The sequence below is a fragment of the Embiotoca jacksoni genome, unplaced genomic scaffold (assembly GCF_022577435.1).
Source record: "Embiotoca jacksoni isolate LCO1_2020_lvr unplaced genomic scaffold, fEmbJac1.0.p SCAF_19, whole genome shotgun sequence".
Taxonomy (NCBI): Eukaryota; Metazoa; Chordata; class Actinopteri; family Embiotocidae; genus Embiotoca; species Embiotoca jacksoni.
The window spans coordinates 2,070,126-2,087,845 of record NW_027185329.1 but is presented as its reverse complement, the minus strand read 5'-3'; the positions used below and the strand labels follow the sequence as shown (position 1 = coordinate 2,087,845).

Genomic DNA, 17,720 nt, shown 5'->3' with positions numbered 1-17,720 from the left:
TTCCACAGTGCTTCAAAGTAAAATTATACAGAGAGAATGCTCTGAATGATACAACCTCTTTAATACTTAATAGATTAACTTCACAAAACAGTTGAACTAAGTGTATTCTACCGCAGTGGATGCCAACACCCTTTTTTTAAAAAAAATCAAACATTTCTTTTTCCTCATTTCCGCTCCTCATTGCCAAGAGAGGCTTCATAAATTCATCAGGGTTCATATACGACCATCCAGATGTCAGATTGGAAATATTCCAATCAGTTAAATGGATCAAATACATTTATTTCCGTTTGCTTAAAAGTTCATTAGCTAATGTTTTCTCAACAACACAGCATGCAATAGATTATGTTGCTACAAGTGTTTAATAGCTTTGTTGGCGACGAGAGTTTTGCCTCAATCCATCATTGTTTGTTGTTTTTTGTGATTGCTGCGATAAACAACTTTTTTGGCATATTTTTCCCAAAAATGATTAAATTTCTGGAGTTTTATTCAATTTGTTTGCTGTAAATTGTGAGAATTGTTGAAAAATTGGGAGTCTAGGAAAAAAATACTTACTTTATGATGATAATAAACATATCAAACATACAGAAATAGCTGGGAATATTTTAGTTCTCAGTTTTTTTCTATATTTGCTGAACTTAAACAACAATGGCTTCAAACTTAAAAAAGAAATACCCTATTTGAAAGAAGGGGTGCTTTAAAATTTACTTTAAATACTATGCATTTCAGTTTTATTCAATTTCCTGAGCGACTGAAAAACATCTGTTTCAAAACTCTCACAATTTTCCGACGTGATGCTCTATAAGTTAGGATTTGTCTCGGGTTAGGCGTGAAAGTTTCTCGATAGATTTGGGGAAAGATCAGGATTTTGGGTGAAGTAAGATCATCACGGTCACACTTACTGACTATTTAAGTCAAATATGTCGTTAATCGTAAAAGAAAAAAACTTGCTTTCCAGCAGTTAAAATGAATAATTGACTGACATTATTTAGCTGGTTTGATTACAACTATGCACGTTTCCTCGCCAGCATTGTGTTGGAAGCGCTTTAAGGTGTTTTGATGTGACATTTGAGTAAACAGGCACGCTGGATGAGCAGGAGAGAATTCAAGCAAGAGAGGAGATGAAGCGAGCGGTATTGTTTGCTTCCCTCCTTCTTGCTCTTTCATGTGTGTATTCACGAGCTTGTATAGGGAACAGCATGCCGTGCATATCAAGATGTACTTATGATGTAAATATCACCATGCATCTCTCACTGCTTTAATGCCTTCGGGGGTTGTTCATTCATCACTCTGTCAGTTGTTATCAAGCTGACACAATTGAATCGGCTGAGTTTGCCCTTCGCATAGATTTCGCTCTGCTTTCCGAGGAGTCTGTTCCCTCACGTGGCTTTAATGTTTACTCTTGCTCGGGGTAAACAAGAGATTAACGTCAAACAATGTCGGTAATAACTGCAACCTGCAAAAACACCGATCTGAGACTACCGTCAGGCTCTTTGGTGTGTTTGTCATGTGATTACACCGGTTTCTGCAGAGATGGCAACTGAAGCGGACACCTCTGAATTATACGGATCCACGGGTCTTGGATCTAACATTTATATATTTATATATTTTAACATGTATTGTCTTGAAATAATGAGCTAATGTGACATAATCTAAAATGAAATTCAATTGGGATTACATGAGGGAGCACTCAACGGTAAGAGAGTACAGAGGGACGACAAAGTGAACACTGAAATGAAGTAGTACATTCAGTTGATTTAAAAAAAGAAAAGTAAAACCAAACTCAATTTAAAAACTTTACTCGCATGCATTTAGAAAACTTGAACCTAGTCTTCGTCAGTAAAAGTAGTTGATCCAGGTGTCATCATATGACCAATGCAAAGGTCAAAGACTTCACAAACAGGGTACAGATTTTTACAAAATGCACTACCATTATTCTCATGTTATATTCGTGTTAATATCTTTGTCACCATAGCAATGTATTATGTTGAACTGAATGTAAACACTTTTGTTTCCGCTCCCATTCTTCAGGAGTTGAAGTAAAACATCAAAGACTTTTCTTCTGAAACATTTTCTTTTGTTGCAATTCAAGATAATCCATCCACCTGACAGATGTGACGCCGATTAAACAGCATGAATGTTGCACAGATGTGCTCGCCACCATAAAAGGCCACTCTAACAGGCAGTTTTATATTCTTCAATTATCATTTTTTTCTTCACAGATATTCCTCTTTTTTTGGGGGGGGGGGGGGGGGGATAGGGGGTTGTGGAGGGGCCAGGAAACCAGAATTTGCCTCGTGTGATGTGACACATCTCCTTTGCAGAGAGCTCCTCAGGTTGTTGGTTGTAAACTGCGGTGTGCTACTCCAATCCTTTTCAACGGTGAAGTTGCGAAATTGCTTGATCTTGGCAGGAATTGGAGCACGCTGTCCCGTAAGCCAATCTTGAGAATCCCAAACCGGCTCAACGGGTGAGATGCAAGAACCGGGATGTTTTTTGTTTTTTTTTAGCTTCCAGTAATTTTTGCACAGATCCTTGGAACAGCGGGCCGTGAATTATCAATCTGAAACACGAAAGCGATGGCGGTGGACCAACGCCACGACTGTGGGCCTCGGGATCTCGTCACAGTATCTCTGTACGTTGAAATTTCCATCTCTAAAATGCGCCTGAGTTTATTGTTCATTGAATCTACCCACCAGTAGTGGTAAACCAGAATTCATCCATGAAGAGAGCACTTCAAAGTGCCACATGCCATGGAAGGAGAGCGTTTGCCCACTCACGACCAGATGTGGCGGTCCTCGGCTGGCGTGGTTACACATAGTCTGTGAGGCCGTTTGGATGCGCCGACAAATTCTTGGAAACGACATTGGAAGACGGTTTATATTAAAGGAGTAAAACAAACATTCACATCGCTGGCAGCGGCTCTGGTGGACGGTCAGAACTGCACGTTCTCTCAAAACTAGTGGCATCTGTGGCATTGTGTCGTATGATAACACTGCACATTGTAGAAGAGACCGTTTTGTTGTCGAGAAATGCTCTTATGCAATATTCAAGCATTTTAACCAGCCTTATGATTTGTTACACCTGTCAAGTAGATGAAGCTCGTCAAAGGTGAAGGCTTACTCACAGATTTGAATACATTTGAGAGAAATTAAGCTTTTGTGTGCATAGAAGAAGTCTTAGATTTTTTTTTTTACTGAGACTCATAACAATGGGAGAGAAAACAAAAGCATTCATTTTTTAGTGACATAAATTTTTTTTCGATGAACTATTTTGTGTAGAGCCCAAGGTGACGTATTCAAATGACTTTTTCTGACTAACAGACCATATTGCAATGATAAGAAAACAGAAAATAAACAACAAATCCTCACATTGGGAGGGGCAGCGCTAGCACCTTTGGCATTTTTTTTGTTTGACAATGACTCACGCCGAATTTGACATTCAAATTATTTATTTGTTGAAAGACTTTGCATTGTTTTTCAACCAATACTATATTATTATCTGCTCCTGTGAAGGTGTACCCTCCGAAAATTACATGATAAAGTATAACAAGACCAGTTTAAAAAAAACTAGTGTGAATGCTGTATAGCAGCTATTTCATCATCTGCATCTGCTGAGATTTCAAATGATTTTCGAACGATCGATTTGACAATTCATTCATAATGTCAAATCAATCGTTCAAAAGTTAAGAATGATCACGTGTTTTACAAACAACCCTCCGATACTCAGATATTCAATTTCCCAGGATGCATTTAGGTCACGCAGGACAGATTTTTCACCAGTCAAAATGTTTTGATGTTCTTTTGATTCCTGGTCTACATTTTACATTAATCTGCTTGGCTGCTTTGTACTTTGTTGGGAAAGGTGGATGTCACTTCGTGTCCCAGGTGGTAAACAAACCTTAAGTAGTTGTCAGTGAGCAGCACGGAGCCAACGGGAGCTCCAAGACAGAAACATGACGGCCTATTTCCTTCATTCTGACTGTGCAGCTGCCGCTTAAAAAAAAAATACACAAATTGCCTCGTCTTCTTGTCCCGAGAGCCGGGCCCCTTTTTCATTGACTTGTCCTTAGCGATGCCCCACCATACAGTCCATCAGAGACGCAACTGTACATTCTCTAAAGTGAATTGGCAAGAAGACGTCGAGCTGATTTGGCAGCCACCGCTGAAACAAAGTGCTGCTAAAAACCCCTCTGATTGAGATGAATAAAGAAAAAGCCCTCTGGGTGTGCGTTTGTTTGCGAGACATTTTCAGGTGACTGATGTAAAATATTCACAGCGCCAGCAGCCTTTAATTCCAAACATGGGTTATTACCTCACCCCGATGAAGACGGATGCCAAAACAAAGCTGCCTTCAAGAAGAGCACTGGTCCCCTGGTTTAAATAGATAACATATTTAAATGGTAGAAATGCCTGGCCTGAAGGCCTGTAGGACTGAACACAGCGCCGCTGGAAAATAATCAAAGACGGGGAAAATGAGATAGGAGTGCGAAAAAAAACAAAAAAACAGTCTCCGCTGTTACACAGTGTGATGAATCAGCCCTTCCATTTCAGTAATTTCCTTTGAGAGCCTCCGTCATTTGTCAAACATTTTGTGGTATGAGTTAAGGTGTCAGATGCGACTGAGCGGAGATGAGAGGAGGACAGAAGGGCCTTTTTAGTCCAGGGATGGAGGTGCCAGCATGTACAGGGGGTAAAAATAAGCTGCATCAATCGTCGCGCTTACTTTTTATTTGCAGCACGGGCCGCTCTGTATTGAAGATTCATTAAAGCAAAGTGGAGAGGATAATATCGTCGACCAGGGGAGGAGGAGCGATAAGGAACGTTTGACCCATTTTGCGGCGCCAGCCTGCGCTTCGAGTCGGCAACGTCGCGTTACGCTTCATTCGTCCGAGCAGAGAGCGAGAGAACACAAGTTGAGGCTGAAGCGTCCCGAATCAGACGGCGGAGCAACAGTTTACGGAGAACACGGCTCCTCGAAGTTCGGGGCAGTTTTTGATGACAGGATAAACAAAACAAAAACTAATAAAACAAATACATTTGATAAAAAAGTACCTTGCCCTCTTATCACTAGCGCGGATGAATTATTCATTCGACTCTTTTTGCATCTTCATTATCAAGACGGATGATAAATGTCCCACATTTTCTCATCTCACCACGTCTTCAACCCCTTTAAATTTTAACAAGTTTCCCACCCTTGATATGTTGCACATAAAGAGGCTTCTGATAATAGTGTGATATAAATAGAGTGCGCGATAGCTCTCTGCTCGAGTCTGATATCTGACTTTTGATGTCAAGATTTTTTTAAGAATTTCATGCTCTTTCAGCTATTTCTTGTTTTAAACTGCGGCTGGTTTAGAAGAAGTGAAGCCTGGAGAGACAAATAACAAAACGCACCAAATCAAATTCGCTCCCTCTGCCCCTCTTTAAGTGACTGGTACTTCCTGTAAAATAGCGTAGCTTGGTTTCCCTCAGTGAACATAACACCACATACAGTGTTAAATTGCACTTTCTTTCTACCAAAGGTCCCTTCTCTGCTCCCCTGTGGCTTTTCAGGGGCTTCTTTTTTTTTTCCCCCTCCTGTCTGGAGGCACACAATAATCTCATTCTGATGCTATTTTCCCTCTTCTTCCCCCTTTTTTCTTGCTTATACTTTATAAGCTTATCCCTCTCTCGTTGACATTAGAGTGTAAGCCAGTGCAACAAAGTGGTCTTAAAACATGCATTGAAATCCTCAAAGACTGAATAAACAGGCGGAAGCGTATCTCAGATGCAAATGTGGATTTGTGCGTCTCCTGTGCCGCGGTGATTAAGCGAATGACGACTCTTGAAGGTGCAGCGAATGAAGCAATTTTGAGATGAGTGATGATTTTCATGAAACATTAATGCTGTCTTGTACTTTTTTTTTTCCTTTTCTTTCAGCAAGCAGAAAGTGCAGCCATTTAAAGTCCATTGTTGCTCAAACATCTGACAACACAAGCTCGCTAAGTGACATTTTATGCAGTTTTGTGGAATTATTCATACGAGGGATTTTGCAGCAGTGATGAATCTTCATCAGTGAAATGCTCTCGTCTAACTGGTCTTATAATAATATTAAAGCCTTACATTTCTAAATAATGAATGTGCCTCAGAGCCATCTGTATCAGTGGACCATGTTAACAGGCTAAGTGCTGCATTGGCCTGCCGTCGCTCCGCACCAATAGCGCATAGGCTATCATCCATCTACAAATTGTGCGAGACATAATCTGATTTAGATAAAACAGGTATTTAAAGGCCATCTTATAGGCTAATTTCTTTTTATCAAGTTCACTTCATTCAATTGGTTATCCAGCAGTTACAACTGTATATAATCCTGCTAATTCAGATTTGCGAGAGAAAATATATTGTATCCTTCCTACTGAATAATTAACATACATGTTGTTGCTTTTCATTATGATAGCAGCTGGGTCCGGTTGCTGCATCATATACTTGCTTTGGCACCAACACTCTACTGCCGTAGCCAATAAAACGCATTTGAACGTGAGGGAGAAATTGAGGCGCCCTTTTTTCTACAAGTGTTGCGTAACCTCTCTGCAGGGGAAAATAAACCCGAGCTCAACTTATACATCTCCCTCCGCTGCAGACGCTGAGTAAAACCAGCAGCAGTGCAAGCGTTCAATCCGGTTACGATGCCAACTTACCGGCTCTGGGTCTCACCTGCTCGGGAAAAAAAGAAAAGTTCAAATGATTCGTTCTGAGCCGCTGCACTTGTGTTGCCGGGCCGCCGTGCCGTCTCAGAGGGGAGCGGTGTCGACTTTACGAGCTGCACTGCTCCCCGCAACTAATATGTGCGCCGGCAGACGGCTACGTTTTTATAGACACAGTGCGAGGTGGAGTTGAGAAGGATGCCTTCAGGGGCTCGCTTGGGAGTGCTTGCTTGCTTGACAATACAGTCAAATTAAAAGGAAAATCATGAATAAACAAGAAGGGGGCAGGGACACAACAACTGTCAACAGTTTCATGCAGCTTCACCGAATGGTAAAAAAAAATTATATGAATCGCATGTGCATTGCATATGCACATCTCGACTCAGTTAAGTACCTATGGGAGATTTCAGATACAATGCACAGGAAAATATATTTGGAAAAAATGATGTTTATACTTCTAATACAGTTCCAGAAACTTGGAGAATCTTTGCTAATGAGCACCGAAACTTGTCGCAGCTTGTGGTTGTCAAACATTTTACTGCAACCAGGAATATTCTGTTAATTTTCTATCTGTAGCTGATTTCCTGGTTATTACTTTCTTAAATTTAGTACTTTTTTTTTTTTTGTAATGCAGCTCTTTCAGAATTCCTCTAGTGTTTGTGACACTGTTGGAAATAAGTAGGTTAGACGTTTAATATTAGTTAAAGTTAGTTAAAGTGCGGTTTCCTGTTTCAATTTGAACTCCCTCACCTCTTCTGTCTTGTTTCTTTCACTTCCTGTCTTGTCGTGTGTCTAAAATGTATATCAACCTTTGAGGTCACAAGTTGTGACGTGTTTTCTGACGTTTACGGAAATGCCAGACGCCGTAGAAATATTTTTTTTGTTGTTGGATATTAAGCGAGTATATTGTAATTTTAGTCATGTCGAGTTTGTCTTTGTAATTTGTAAAATGTTTATCTTCTCGACGGCCTCATCTTTTTCCTCCGTGTCTTTGCATTTCCTGCATTACGTTGTCCGCCTGTTAGCTTGATAAATTGTTAGCCTCGGTGGCTTCTAGACACCGTCCGTGCGGTTGTTATCTGGCAACTGTGTTTTTACGACTTAACAACTTAAACACCAAGCAAGTGGTGGGCCCAGCTTCCTGTGTTGTAACTACGAGTTCAATTTGAACGCAAAATTCCTTTTTGTAAGTTTTCCTCAGATGACTTTTGCCTGTTTCAGTGCTTGGTCTTTGGCAGTAAAGCTCACTTTTGCTTTGACTACCTGCCTCGGTGTCGTGTGTTCGGCTCTTCCTCCTCGTTAAACGGTGTAAAATGTAACATCATGATATTATGTTAATATCCTGGCCAAAGAATTTTAGAAACACTTCTCAACCTAATGCAGTCCAGTCAAACATCATATGACCGCAATGATAAACAGAATTCAACTGGCACATTTCCAAAAGAGTCAACAAAAAGCGAACACTATGAAGTTTGTAAAAGTGGAATCATGGCAGAGTTGTGTGCATTGTACAGGTGAATCTAACAAAGTGGCCACTGAGTGTGTGATGATTCCTACTTGTGAAATGTTGCACTGATCCGATGAGTGTTTACTTGCCACCTGAAAAAGGCTGCAGGTTGGTGAAGTCTGTACTCAGCTCTAATTGGTGCAAAACAGGCAGATACAGCAGGAGAAAAGTTACTTTAAAAAGGTCAGAATTCACAGCTTAATGGAACATTGAACCAGGCTTTAGTTTTTTGTAGGAGTGGAATCATTTCAGCATGAGTTTGTAAAATCTGACAAGTGTCTGTTATACCGCTCTGCTGCCGTGACTTATTTTTCAACAGGTTGCAAATTATTACTTATGTTTGTGAATCACTTCTGCTACAGGGTGAAATTTCAGGATTGTCATTTAAATTCCACTGGGATTGTATGATGAGGATGTGATCATGTTATGTTGTGTTTTAGTTCTCTATTTTATTTTTTTTAATGAAAGATTTGCCATATTTTGATAAGAAATACTCCAATTACCACGGTAATATTAATGTCAGCCCGAGAGACAAACAAAATATATATATATATTTTCTGAATTTACACAAGGGATGTTTTCAGGCTTAATAAATTCCAAAAGGAGAATTTCAACAGACATCAAAAGGCCTGCCTAGAGGACAAAGTTAAACTCATCGTGATTAGATAAACAAGTCACGTCCGCAGCATGTATGAGCATCGCAAACTGCTTATTCTAGGAAACCCTTTAAGTGCAATTAAATGTTCCATTAAATGCAGCTGTTAGTTATTCCAACACAGTCAGCACAATTATCTTGTTCTCAATTATGGCACATTAATAATTCCCCTGCCAACTGATCCGTGTCATTTGCATATCACATTTTTAGAATAACTTGTTTTCTCCCTTTAAGCAAAAAAATCTGAATGAAGTCTTGAAAGTAGTGAAATAAAAAAAAAAAAAAAAAAACCGGATGATGTATTTTTTTTTTTCTTCTCGGGGTCACTTTCTAATAGAGAAGGCTGACTGTGCACACATGCTCTGCTCCACTGGGTTCTTTTTGCAGATGGTCTCATTGCTATGCATAGAAAAGCCATCTTTAGATTTGCATTTGGTCAATTTTCCCCTTTAAGTTGGACATCTGTCTGTGTTGGAAATTAATCTGCGGGTCCCTACGGAGGCTGCTCGGTTTTTAATTAATTGTGTTAACGCATCAATAATAAAAAACAAGAATGGAAGTCGGTGTCTGTCCTTCTCACTGTTTTTCTAGCTCTGTATTTATCTCCTGGGTAAAGTGAGGATGTCTTTGTATTCAAAAGATGATGTTCCTGTAAGTGTAGCTTGAAAAAAACCACAAACCTTTTTGCTGGGTTAAGGGTTGTTTTAGTGGGCTACAGACAGAGGCACCGGCTGCACTGTAGATACAGAGCTCCCAGCATTTATTCCACCTCATGTCTCTCTGTACACGCTGTTCCTCTTTGACTTTGTAGTTGTCAAAAGTAGTTTTCAAAAGACAGACAACTTTTCCTGCCCACAGCGGCAAAAATCTTCCTTTTTTCCCTCCTGGCTGGATACCACGGTTGCTGTCATTAATCTAGCAAGGAGATGTGGTTGCTCTTATTGGACCTTTGGGAAAATATTAAAAGAAGACACCGTCATGGTGTTTGGCAATAATTCGCCAGTGACAGCGAGGGAGATGGATTTCCCTTCAGGTTGGCAGTTTATCTTTGCTGCCCGCAGAGCCTGAATACATGTATGCGCTAAATCAAGCTTTTGTCAAGGATGATTGAGCCGAGATTGTGAACAATCTAACTACGAGCTCAAAGGACAGCCAAGATGCTACGCTGTGTTTTTTTTTATGCGTGTCTCTGTTTCTGTCAGCAACAAATCTGGCGTTGTGTCTTTGAAGGCGTGGATCCGGTTGCATCTTTCGAGACTCGCGGCAGAAGTTGTGAAATCTTTTTTTATGCACGTCCCAAAAGTTACTCTGTTTTTCCCTTTAACTTTTTTTGGCTCCCAGGTTTGTTTTTTGTTTTCTACCCATCTTCAGAGGATTCAGCAGTCACTTCATCCAATTTGTAAAGAATATTTTGTATTGGGTTTATTCAGTGTGTCCTTTTCGCCTCATACTCTGTAAAAAATAAGTCTCTCTGACCTTTAAGTACATTTTCTGCTTAATTCAGCCTACTTTCCATCGTCAGGGTGATTATTAAAGGCTGTATGTCACTGTTTTTTCTGAGGAAATGTTCTCATGTGTGACCACCCTGGGCTGCATCACAGCATTTGTTGTCACAGCTTTGGCTTCCCTCTTCAAGTTCACATCCATTAACCCCGCTGAATCATTGAAGGATTGTTTTCACCTGTGGAGTCTATGTAAGGTCGTTTTCCCCCCCAAGATGTCTCCCACTTGGAAGGTTGGTTTCTTTCAAGCAGCTAAAATAGGTTAATTTGGTATGATTGTGAGTTATTATTAAAGTCCTGGCTTGATAAAATTGTTGCTGTTCAGAACTCCCTTCATTGTTGTGCCCTGAATGAGCTGGGCATAAACTTTGCAAATTTGTGTTGCCTGTTTACATTTTGGCCAATGCTAGTTCATTTAAATGAGGAGAGATTATTAGGAGTGGAAAACAATTTATTGAAGTAATGACAGTTTGACATTTTGGTGGTTAGAAGTCCCAAATGGGAAGCGAGATGCTGGAGCTGGTGGACTATATGGATTTCATAATTTGTGTTTATGTAGCGTCAAATCACAACATAAGACATCTCAGGGCACTTAAGTAAGGAACCCAACAAATCCCACGAGGGACAGCTGGGAGAAAAAAAACCTTCATTTTAACCTCCTTCAGCATGAAGGATAAATTCCCTTTTAACAGGATGAAAAAACCTCAGAGAGAATGAAGGAAAAACTCCCTTTTAACTGGAAGAAAACCAGAATTAGGAATCACGGGTGAGCAGTTGTCGGCCTCAACCGGTTGGGTGAGAGGGGAGATCGGAGATGACTGTTGGGAACTACGGTGGAGATTCCCCGGAAAAAAAACCAGACGTATCAGGTGGTGACGGGGGAGGAGGAGGGTTACGCATCAGGAGGTTTGAAAGGCAGAGTGACAGAATTACGATGATATTTAAAAGAACAGAGTTAAGAAACTGATTGGGCAGAGAGCTCACTGGGCAAAAATGGTGACAACAAGATCACGAATGAGTGATTTGACAGCGAGGGAAATCGGAAGGGACGCACAAGATAGCGCAGCAGGATTAATTCACAGAGTTGGAAATAAACCGTGACGCGAGGTTACAGATCTTCCTTATTGAACTAATATTAAAAACTTCATTACGTTGTGCACTTTTGAATGAATGGTAGCAGCTCCTTTCTGTATTTACCAATTTGTGTCACTTTTTTTTGTTCTTTTTACAAACAAGTCGTATTAAACCTGCAGCATCATCAAAAAAGTATGTTCTCCTCTTCTAGAGATATTTTCATGTTCTTCCATGAAAATATTAGATACACTTATGCGCGACTGTGAGTGGATTAGCCTGCATGAAAAAAAACACCATACCATTTTTTTTTTCCTAAGGAACCGAGTACATTAAGAAACAAGCAACTGAAAGGTTTTACTCTCCAACCGTGGAGTGGGTCAGTGATGACAGATCTCACCTGAGTTTGCATGAACCTGCGGACTCAGACCCAGACCACTTTACCAAATAATGCTGAAGTTTTAAAAGTACAATGTCACCACAGGGCCCCTTTCAAACGAACAGTGGAAATTCTCGGCCTTTTTATCCACAATAATTAGTAGTGACTTTATGTGAAAAAGACTTTAGTTTGGCGAGCTTTTCACCGTATTCGATGTACAAAAGGAATGACACTCGTCTAATCAGTCCGCTCCACATGCTTGCACTTAGTTACCTCGTTTTAAAACCCATTTGTCTACAATGTACCTTAACGCATGAGTCTGTGATTAATTTTGACAGCAGACAACGGCCTAATGGGACCAGAAAATGGAAGCAGTCTCCATCAAAATAGTTAGCTTTTTGTCTTGCAGCAGAGAATCAGTGGTGACTTTTAATAGATGATCCACCCGGTGAAAAGAAATAAACGCATTCAGCACGAGTGGAGCAGTGGATCAGTTATCTGCCTAAACAGCTTGAAAAGCCTCATTTGTCCCCGAGAATCGTTTCCTCTTGGCGCACAGGAGGGGGGGTTTAAAAAAAATGTATAAAAATTATAAAATATTAAAAACGGGGCGAGGACTAGCTCACTCCACTCGTTTGTAAGTAAATACAAGCGAAGCAACAGATACAAGACGAGAGTTATTGTCTAATCTTCCACACTCTGTTAGACCTGCTGTCATTTAGTTCTTGTTTTTTCTAAATGTTGCATTAGAGCTGGACCCCGCTCATAATCACATCTGTTACAAAAACAACGTTGCTTCTTCTTTCTATTATGTTGTTAAAGAGTTACGGCAATTTAGCTTTCTGTCACAGACGAGATGTAAAGCCCCCGATTACCGATCACAGGTGCAGTTTTCATGAATTTTACCAAGCAAAGTTATTTTATTTGGCTCTCTATTGCAGACAAAAAGGACCCAGCGATGATGACTACACAGACTGTTTATTCAGACAAACAGCGGCATTCTGACAATCTAGACGATCCTTGCACACACAACTCACTACTTAACTGTCCACGGGGTCTTTGTTTGTACATCTGTCCTCCAATGAACACTCAGCCCCTTTGTCCACTTCACATTCGTAAAGAATTGTCTTGATGTTTTCTTTTTCCTCCTCCTTACGTGCTTGAACCCGATCTCGAGTCTATTAACCCGACTTGGAACAGGTGTTGAATCAAAATTTCCTCACCGCCTCCAGCTGGCGCGTCCCAACGCTGTCACATCTTGTTTCCAGTGATTTTTGCATCTGTCAGAGCTGTTTTATATTTAAATATGAATCCTCAAACTTGAAAGAGTTTTTTTTTTATCGCTAGTTTGTGCGATATCCAGACAATACAGACATGACGCACCGCCGGGGTGCGAACGAGGTGGTCGTATCCTCCGTAGACTTAGTTTGTGAATGACCTCCCTGTCAGAGCCAAACCAACAAAATCCGCCAACTTGTTTGGCAGCTCACTTCATGTCACTGTACCGTTTCCTTGATTTGTACAAGAGTCCCCCAGGGACCATGAAAAAAAACTTGTGTTACTCCCTTCAAGCTGCTGTAATTCAATATCCTCAAACTGCCAGTAGCCTATTTGGGGTGTAATTTATTCTCTTATGAAGACTTTTACACCCACACAGCCACATCAGTTTCCACTGAGTGAATTTTCTGTGGCGAAAACCTTCCCCGCTGCCTTCATTCAGTCACCGAACTGTCAGACTGCCATTGAGCAAACTGCGCTTATTTCAAGGGAATTGGGGGAAAAAGAAGGGACAAAAAAAGTCCACTCCATTTGGCGATGACTGAAGGAAATCACTCCTGCTGACAATATCATCCTATAGTTCTCTTGTCAGCTCCCCCGCGGGAGCACCTAGAAGTTCTGTTACACCATGAACGCTCGCATTTTACACCTTTGACAGAGCTTTGCATTGTGTGTCAGCGATTATTAAAAACAAGAGAATAATGAAATAAGAGAAACTAGAGTCCAAAAAATGATGCTGTCCGTGATCGTGCTTTGACGGTCTTCACTATGTAACTACGGACTGTTGATATCTTACAAACACAATTACCTCTGTTTTCATAAAACTTGGTGGAAGTTTGTAGAAGCCGTTAATTTTAAAGTGAACCACGGAGGCTAGATCCACGCATTATTTTTCACGTTTATTGAGAAAAAGTTCAAACGTGACAAAGAAAAAAAACATAGGCCATGCCAGAAATATGATGACTCCATATTACAATCCGCATTCAAGGGGTTACCAGCAAACATTTTCTGCGATGCATATGTTCTTTTCAATGCAATTCCATTTTTATTTACATGGCACCAATGAACAACGCAGGTTATTTCAAGGCACACGGTAAAGTCCTTACAACAGAACTTCACGACATTAAACAGAGGAACCCAACAATTCGACAGTTGCCATTTCAGCTCGGAGAAAAGAAAAAAACTCCAACAGAGGGGAGGAAAAAGTCTCTTTTAACCTCCGACAAAACCGGGCTCAGATGTGGGCGGCCATCTGCCTCGACCAGTTGGGGGAGAGAGAATCTGGTCCCCGGAGATTTCAGAGGGGAGAACTGTAACAATCGCCACGATTGTAAATACACCCAGCAGTGGCAGATTTGCATAGAAGAGTGCATTGTTGGCCTTGGCGGAGGTCCGTGCGCTCCGAGGGCCCTTCTAGTTGATTATTGTATTGATTTTTGAAAACAAACTCCCAATCAGCCCTTTGCTTCTCGCTGCGTTTCTGTAAGTGACAGAATGATGATTCTAATCACCCAGAACACAACCTTCATTTCAGCTCGCACATTTCACTTCATTTAACTCGATTGTTGCCGACGTCCTCCAGAAATGATTCGTAATTGATCCGTCGATGTGAGAGCAAAGAGGTCTTAAAACTGAAACTTGAAGGTGCTTTCGAGGTTATTCACACGTATTCTTTGTCGCTGTTCTTTTGTTATTTAGCTGTCGTAGCGCGGCTGGATAAAGTTTCAGTGAAATTTAGGGGGCCTTCGTCGTTTTTAGAAGAAAACGATCGGATCGTGCCCCCCCCCCTCAAGATGAAATCTACTGACTTTGGTGCCCAGACTTTTCTATTTAGCGGCATCGTCGTGCTACATGATGGTGCTTTGACCAAATACCGGCAGTGACATTCCCAGCTGTATCTTTTCGCGTGCCAGTTGGCAAGCGTTAGCATGTTAGCATTGTCATTGTGAGCATGCTGACATTTTCATTTAGCTCAAAGCCCTGCTGTGCTCACGGTCTCTCTGAGCCTCCTGCATGGCTCCGCGTCTTGTAAAAAAAAAAAAAAAAAAAAGAGTATTTAAGGTTACTTTATTCATAATTAATAAATCAATCCTCCAGCTACATCGGAGCTAATGTTTGTGTTTGGAACATCCGAAATTCATGTCATTTTGCTATAAAATATTTAAATGAAAAAAAGAAGCTGTTTATCTTTCTATCCTCAAAGTCTGAATTAGATGAGCCGCATTTGGAGGATGTTTACTGTGATGAGTGCGCTGCAAGCAGCAGTGACGTCGCCCGTCGGTTTGTGAACGGCCGTTATGAAGCCTCCGGTCCTGATTTTGGCCGTCGCCCTCTTGTTAGTTCGGCGCGGTTTGGAGCAGGAAGCGACCATATTAGGACGAAGTGGGTGGAAGCGAGCTGTGGATTTGACTCTATCCGATCGGTAACCGGGCGATACTACCAATCCCGCCCACCAATCCAACAGACACACCCCCAGAAACCCGGCTCTCTGGAAGCTTATTTTCAAACTAATGACGGGATTATTTTCAGATGAATCGCCAGAAAACAAATAAAAAGGAGCGACTTTAGCCAACAGCACCGAGATAATTAATGGAAAAAAAATGCATTGACTTTTTGGAGACCAGTTGCGTGTGAATCTATGGAGCCGGAGTTTTTGGTTTTGGATCCGACCTCTAGTGGCGCCCGGTGATATCGCAGCTTAAGGCGCTTCCGAATCAGCCTCATTTTTCAGACCCGGAAGCTACGAACACTTTTATATCCAGTCTAGTGGTGTGCTGCCAAACCTCACAACCCATCTCAGCCTGTGTAGTCCTGCAGCAGCAGCGCTTACCTCATGTAAAACTTTGCCCCAAACAATATTACACAAATCCTCTGGTGCATGTATAATTGAAGAGGACACGCTTACACCGGCAATACAATGGATTTTGGCGTGTTATGAGTGTCGGTGGGCATCGTAATGGGTAAACGCAACGTAGAGATGAATTTGACAGATGACACCACAACTTACTCATTATGCTTTCCACCAGGGATCCTTATCAACCAATTTCCAGCCCACTAGCTCAAAGTCATTATCCTAAATTTGATTTGTACAATGGAGAAGGGCTAAATAACGTGTAATATATTTTGTGAGAGACTGTTGAGGGAGCGACTGTTAATCTTATTCTGTGTGGCATTCGGTCACGTGCCCTCTTTCCCCATTCCTTTGTTTTCCTCTGTCTGTCTGTCTGTAATATTTAATGCCATTAGTGGCTTTCTTTCTTTCTCAGTATGGATTATTGTTATGTGCCTCTGTTTTCTTCCCTTTAGGTGACCGAAACAAGGACGGGCCCTCTCGGATGCAGTAACTATGACAACCTCGACTCTGTCAGCTCCGTTTTGGTTCAGAGCCCTGAAAACAAGATTCATTTGCAAGGTTGGCCATCCATAATTGAACTCCCCCAATTTCGGATGGAATTGTCACAGTGTCTGTTCTCTGGCAGGCTTATAACTGCAGCACGAGATTGTCACAATGAATTTAGCTTCAATCACTCTTTTTGCTTTTTTTATTTATTTATTTATTTTATTTATTTATTTTTTCATGCATGCTCGCGGATTTCTGAACTGAATCCCAGGCAGTAATGATTCAGAACAAAAGCAGCAGAACAGTAAAAACACAACTTTAAGTGAATCTCAGCATATTGCATGTGACGCCAAGCGTATGTCAAGCGTGGTGACAAAAAAAAAAGAAAAAGAAAATGAGTGCCAGCCTTCAGTGATTTTACAGATCTAGCGTACAACAACTTTCTAAAGACATCTTCTGCATAAACCGAAAGCATTTACCGCTCGCTCTTCATTCATCCATGTGACATTCTTGTCCTGTTTTTTGTCCTCGCGTCAGGCCTCCAGGCCGTACTGCCAGAGTATCTGAGGGCCAGGTTTGTGCAGGCGGCTCTCAGCTACATCGGCTGTAATGAGGAGGGCCAGTTTGTGTGCCGCGACAGCGACTGCTGGTGCCAGTGTGCCGTCGACTATCCACAGTGTAATTGCCCTGAGGTGGAACTGAGGGCCATGGAAGCCAGTTTGCTGCAAATCCGAGATTCCTGGAATTTGGCCAACCAAGACTTCGAGGAGTCAGGTCAGTGTTTTCCTTTCCTTTCTTTCTTCTTTTTTTTTTTTTTTTTGCATTCATTCAATGGCGGTGGCCCTCCTGCTGACAGCAAATTACACCCTATTGTTATAGGGGCTGATCGGTAAAGAAAACAAAGTCAGACAGGCCATGAACAAAAAGGGAAAATTACATCCAGTCCATGTAATGGGAATTCATCACAACACAGAGGAGCAATTTTTAGAGCAGCATCTTGCAAAATTACATACATAAAATGAAAACAACTGAGAAGAGTATCTCATCTCTATTCATTTAAACAATTTCAGTTTGATGGATTTTCACAGACGCAATCAGAACCTCTAAAATTTGAACAACAAAAAGCTAATCTGTGTCGTTATCCCACTCGATCTCTCTCGGTCAAAACACTCGATCGTGAGAAACATCATCAAAATGTTGCAGTCCATGGCTGAAAATGTCATCAAATATGTCTTTTAATCACTGGTTTTGTTCAATTTCCGCAAATTCACTTAAAGTGTTTGTAGGACAAACATGTCCATAAACA

General features: G+C 41.1%; 1 protein-coding gene across 3 annotated transcripts in view; it reads left to right on the top strand.

Moving 5' to 3' along the window:
- The window catches only part of LOC138200386 (BMP/retinoic acid-inducible neural-specific protein 3-like), a 52,058-nt gene that overhangs the window by 22,242 nt on the left and 12,096 nt on the right, over window positions 1-17,720 (top strand). For all 3 annotated transcript variants that reach the window (XM_069152992.1, XM_069152991.1, XM_069152990.1), the window contains exons 5-6: window positions 16,381-16,486; window positions 16,952-17,188. In XM_069152992.1, the coding sequence (XP_069009093.1) occupies window positions 16,381-16,486; window positions 16,952-17,188 (343 nt within the window). The remainder of the gene's footprint in view (window positions 1-16,380; window positions 16,487-16,951; window positions 17,189-17,720) is intronic.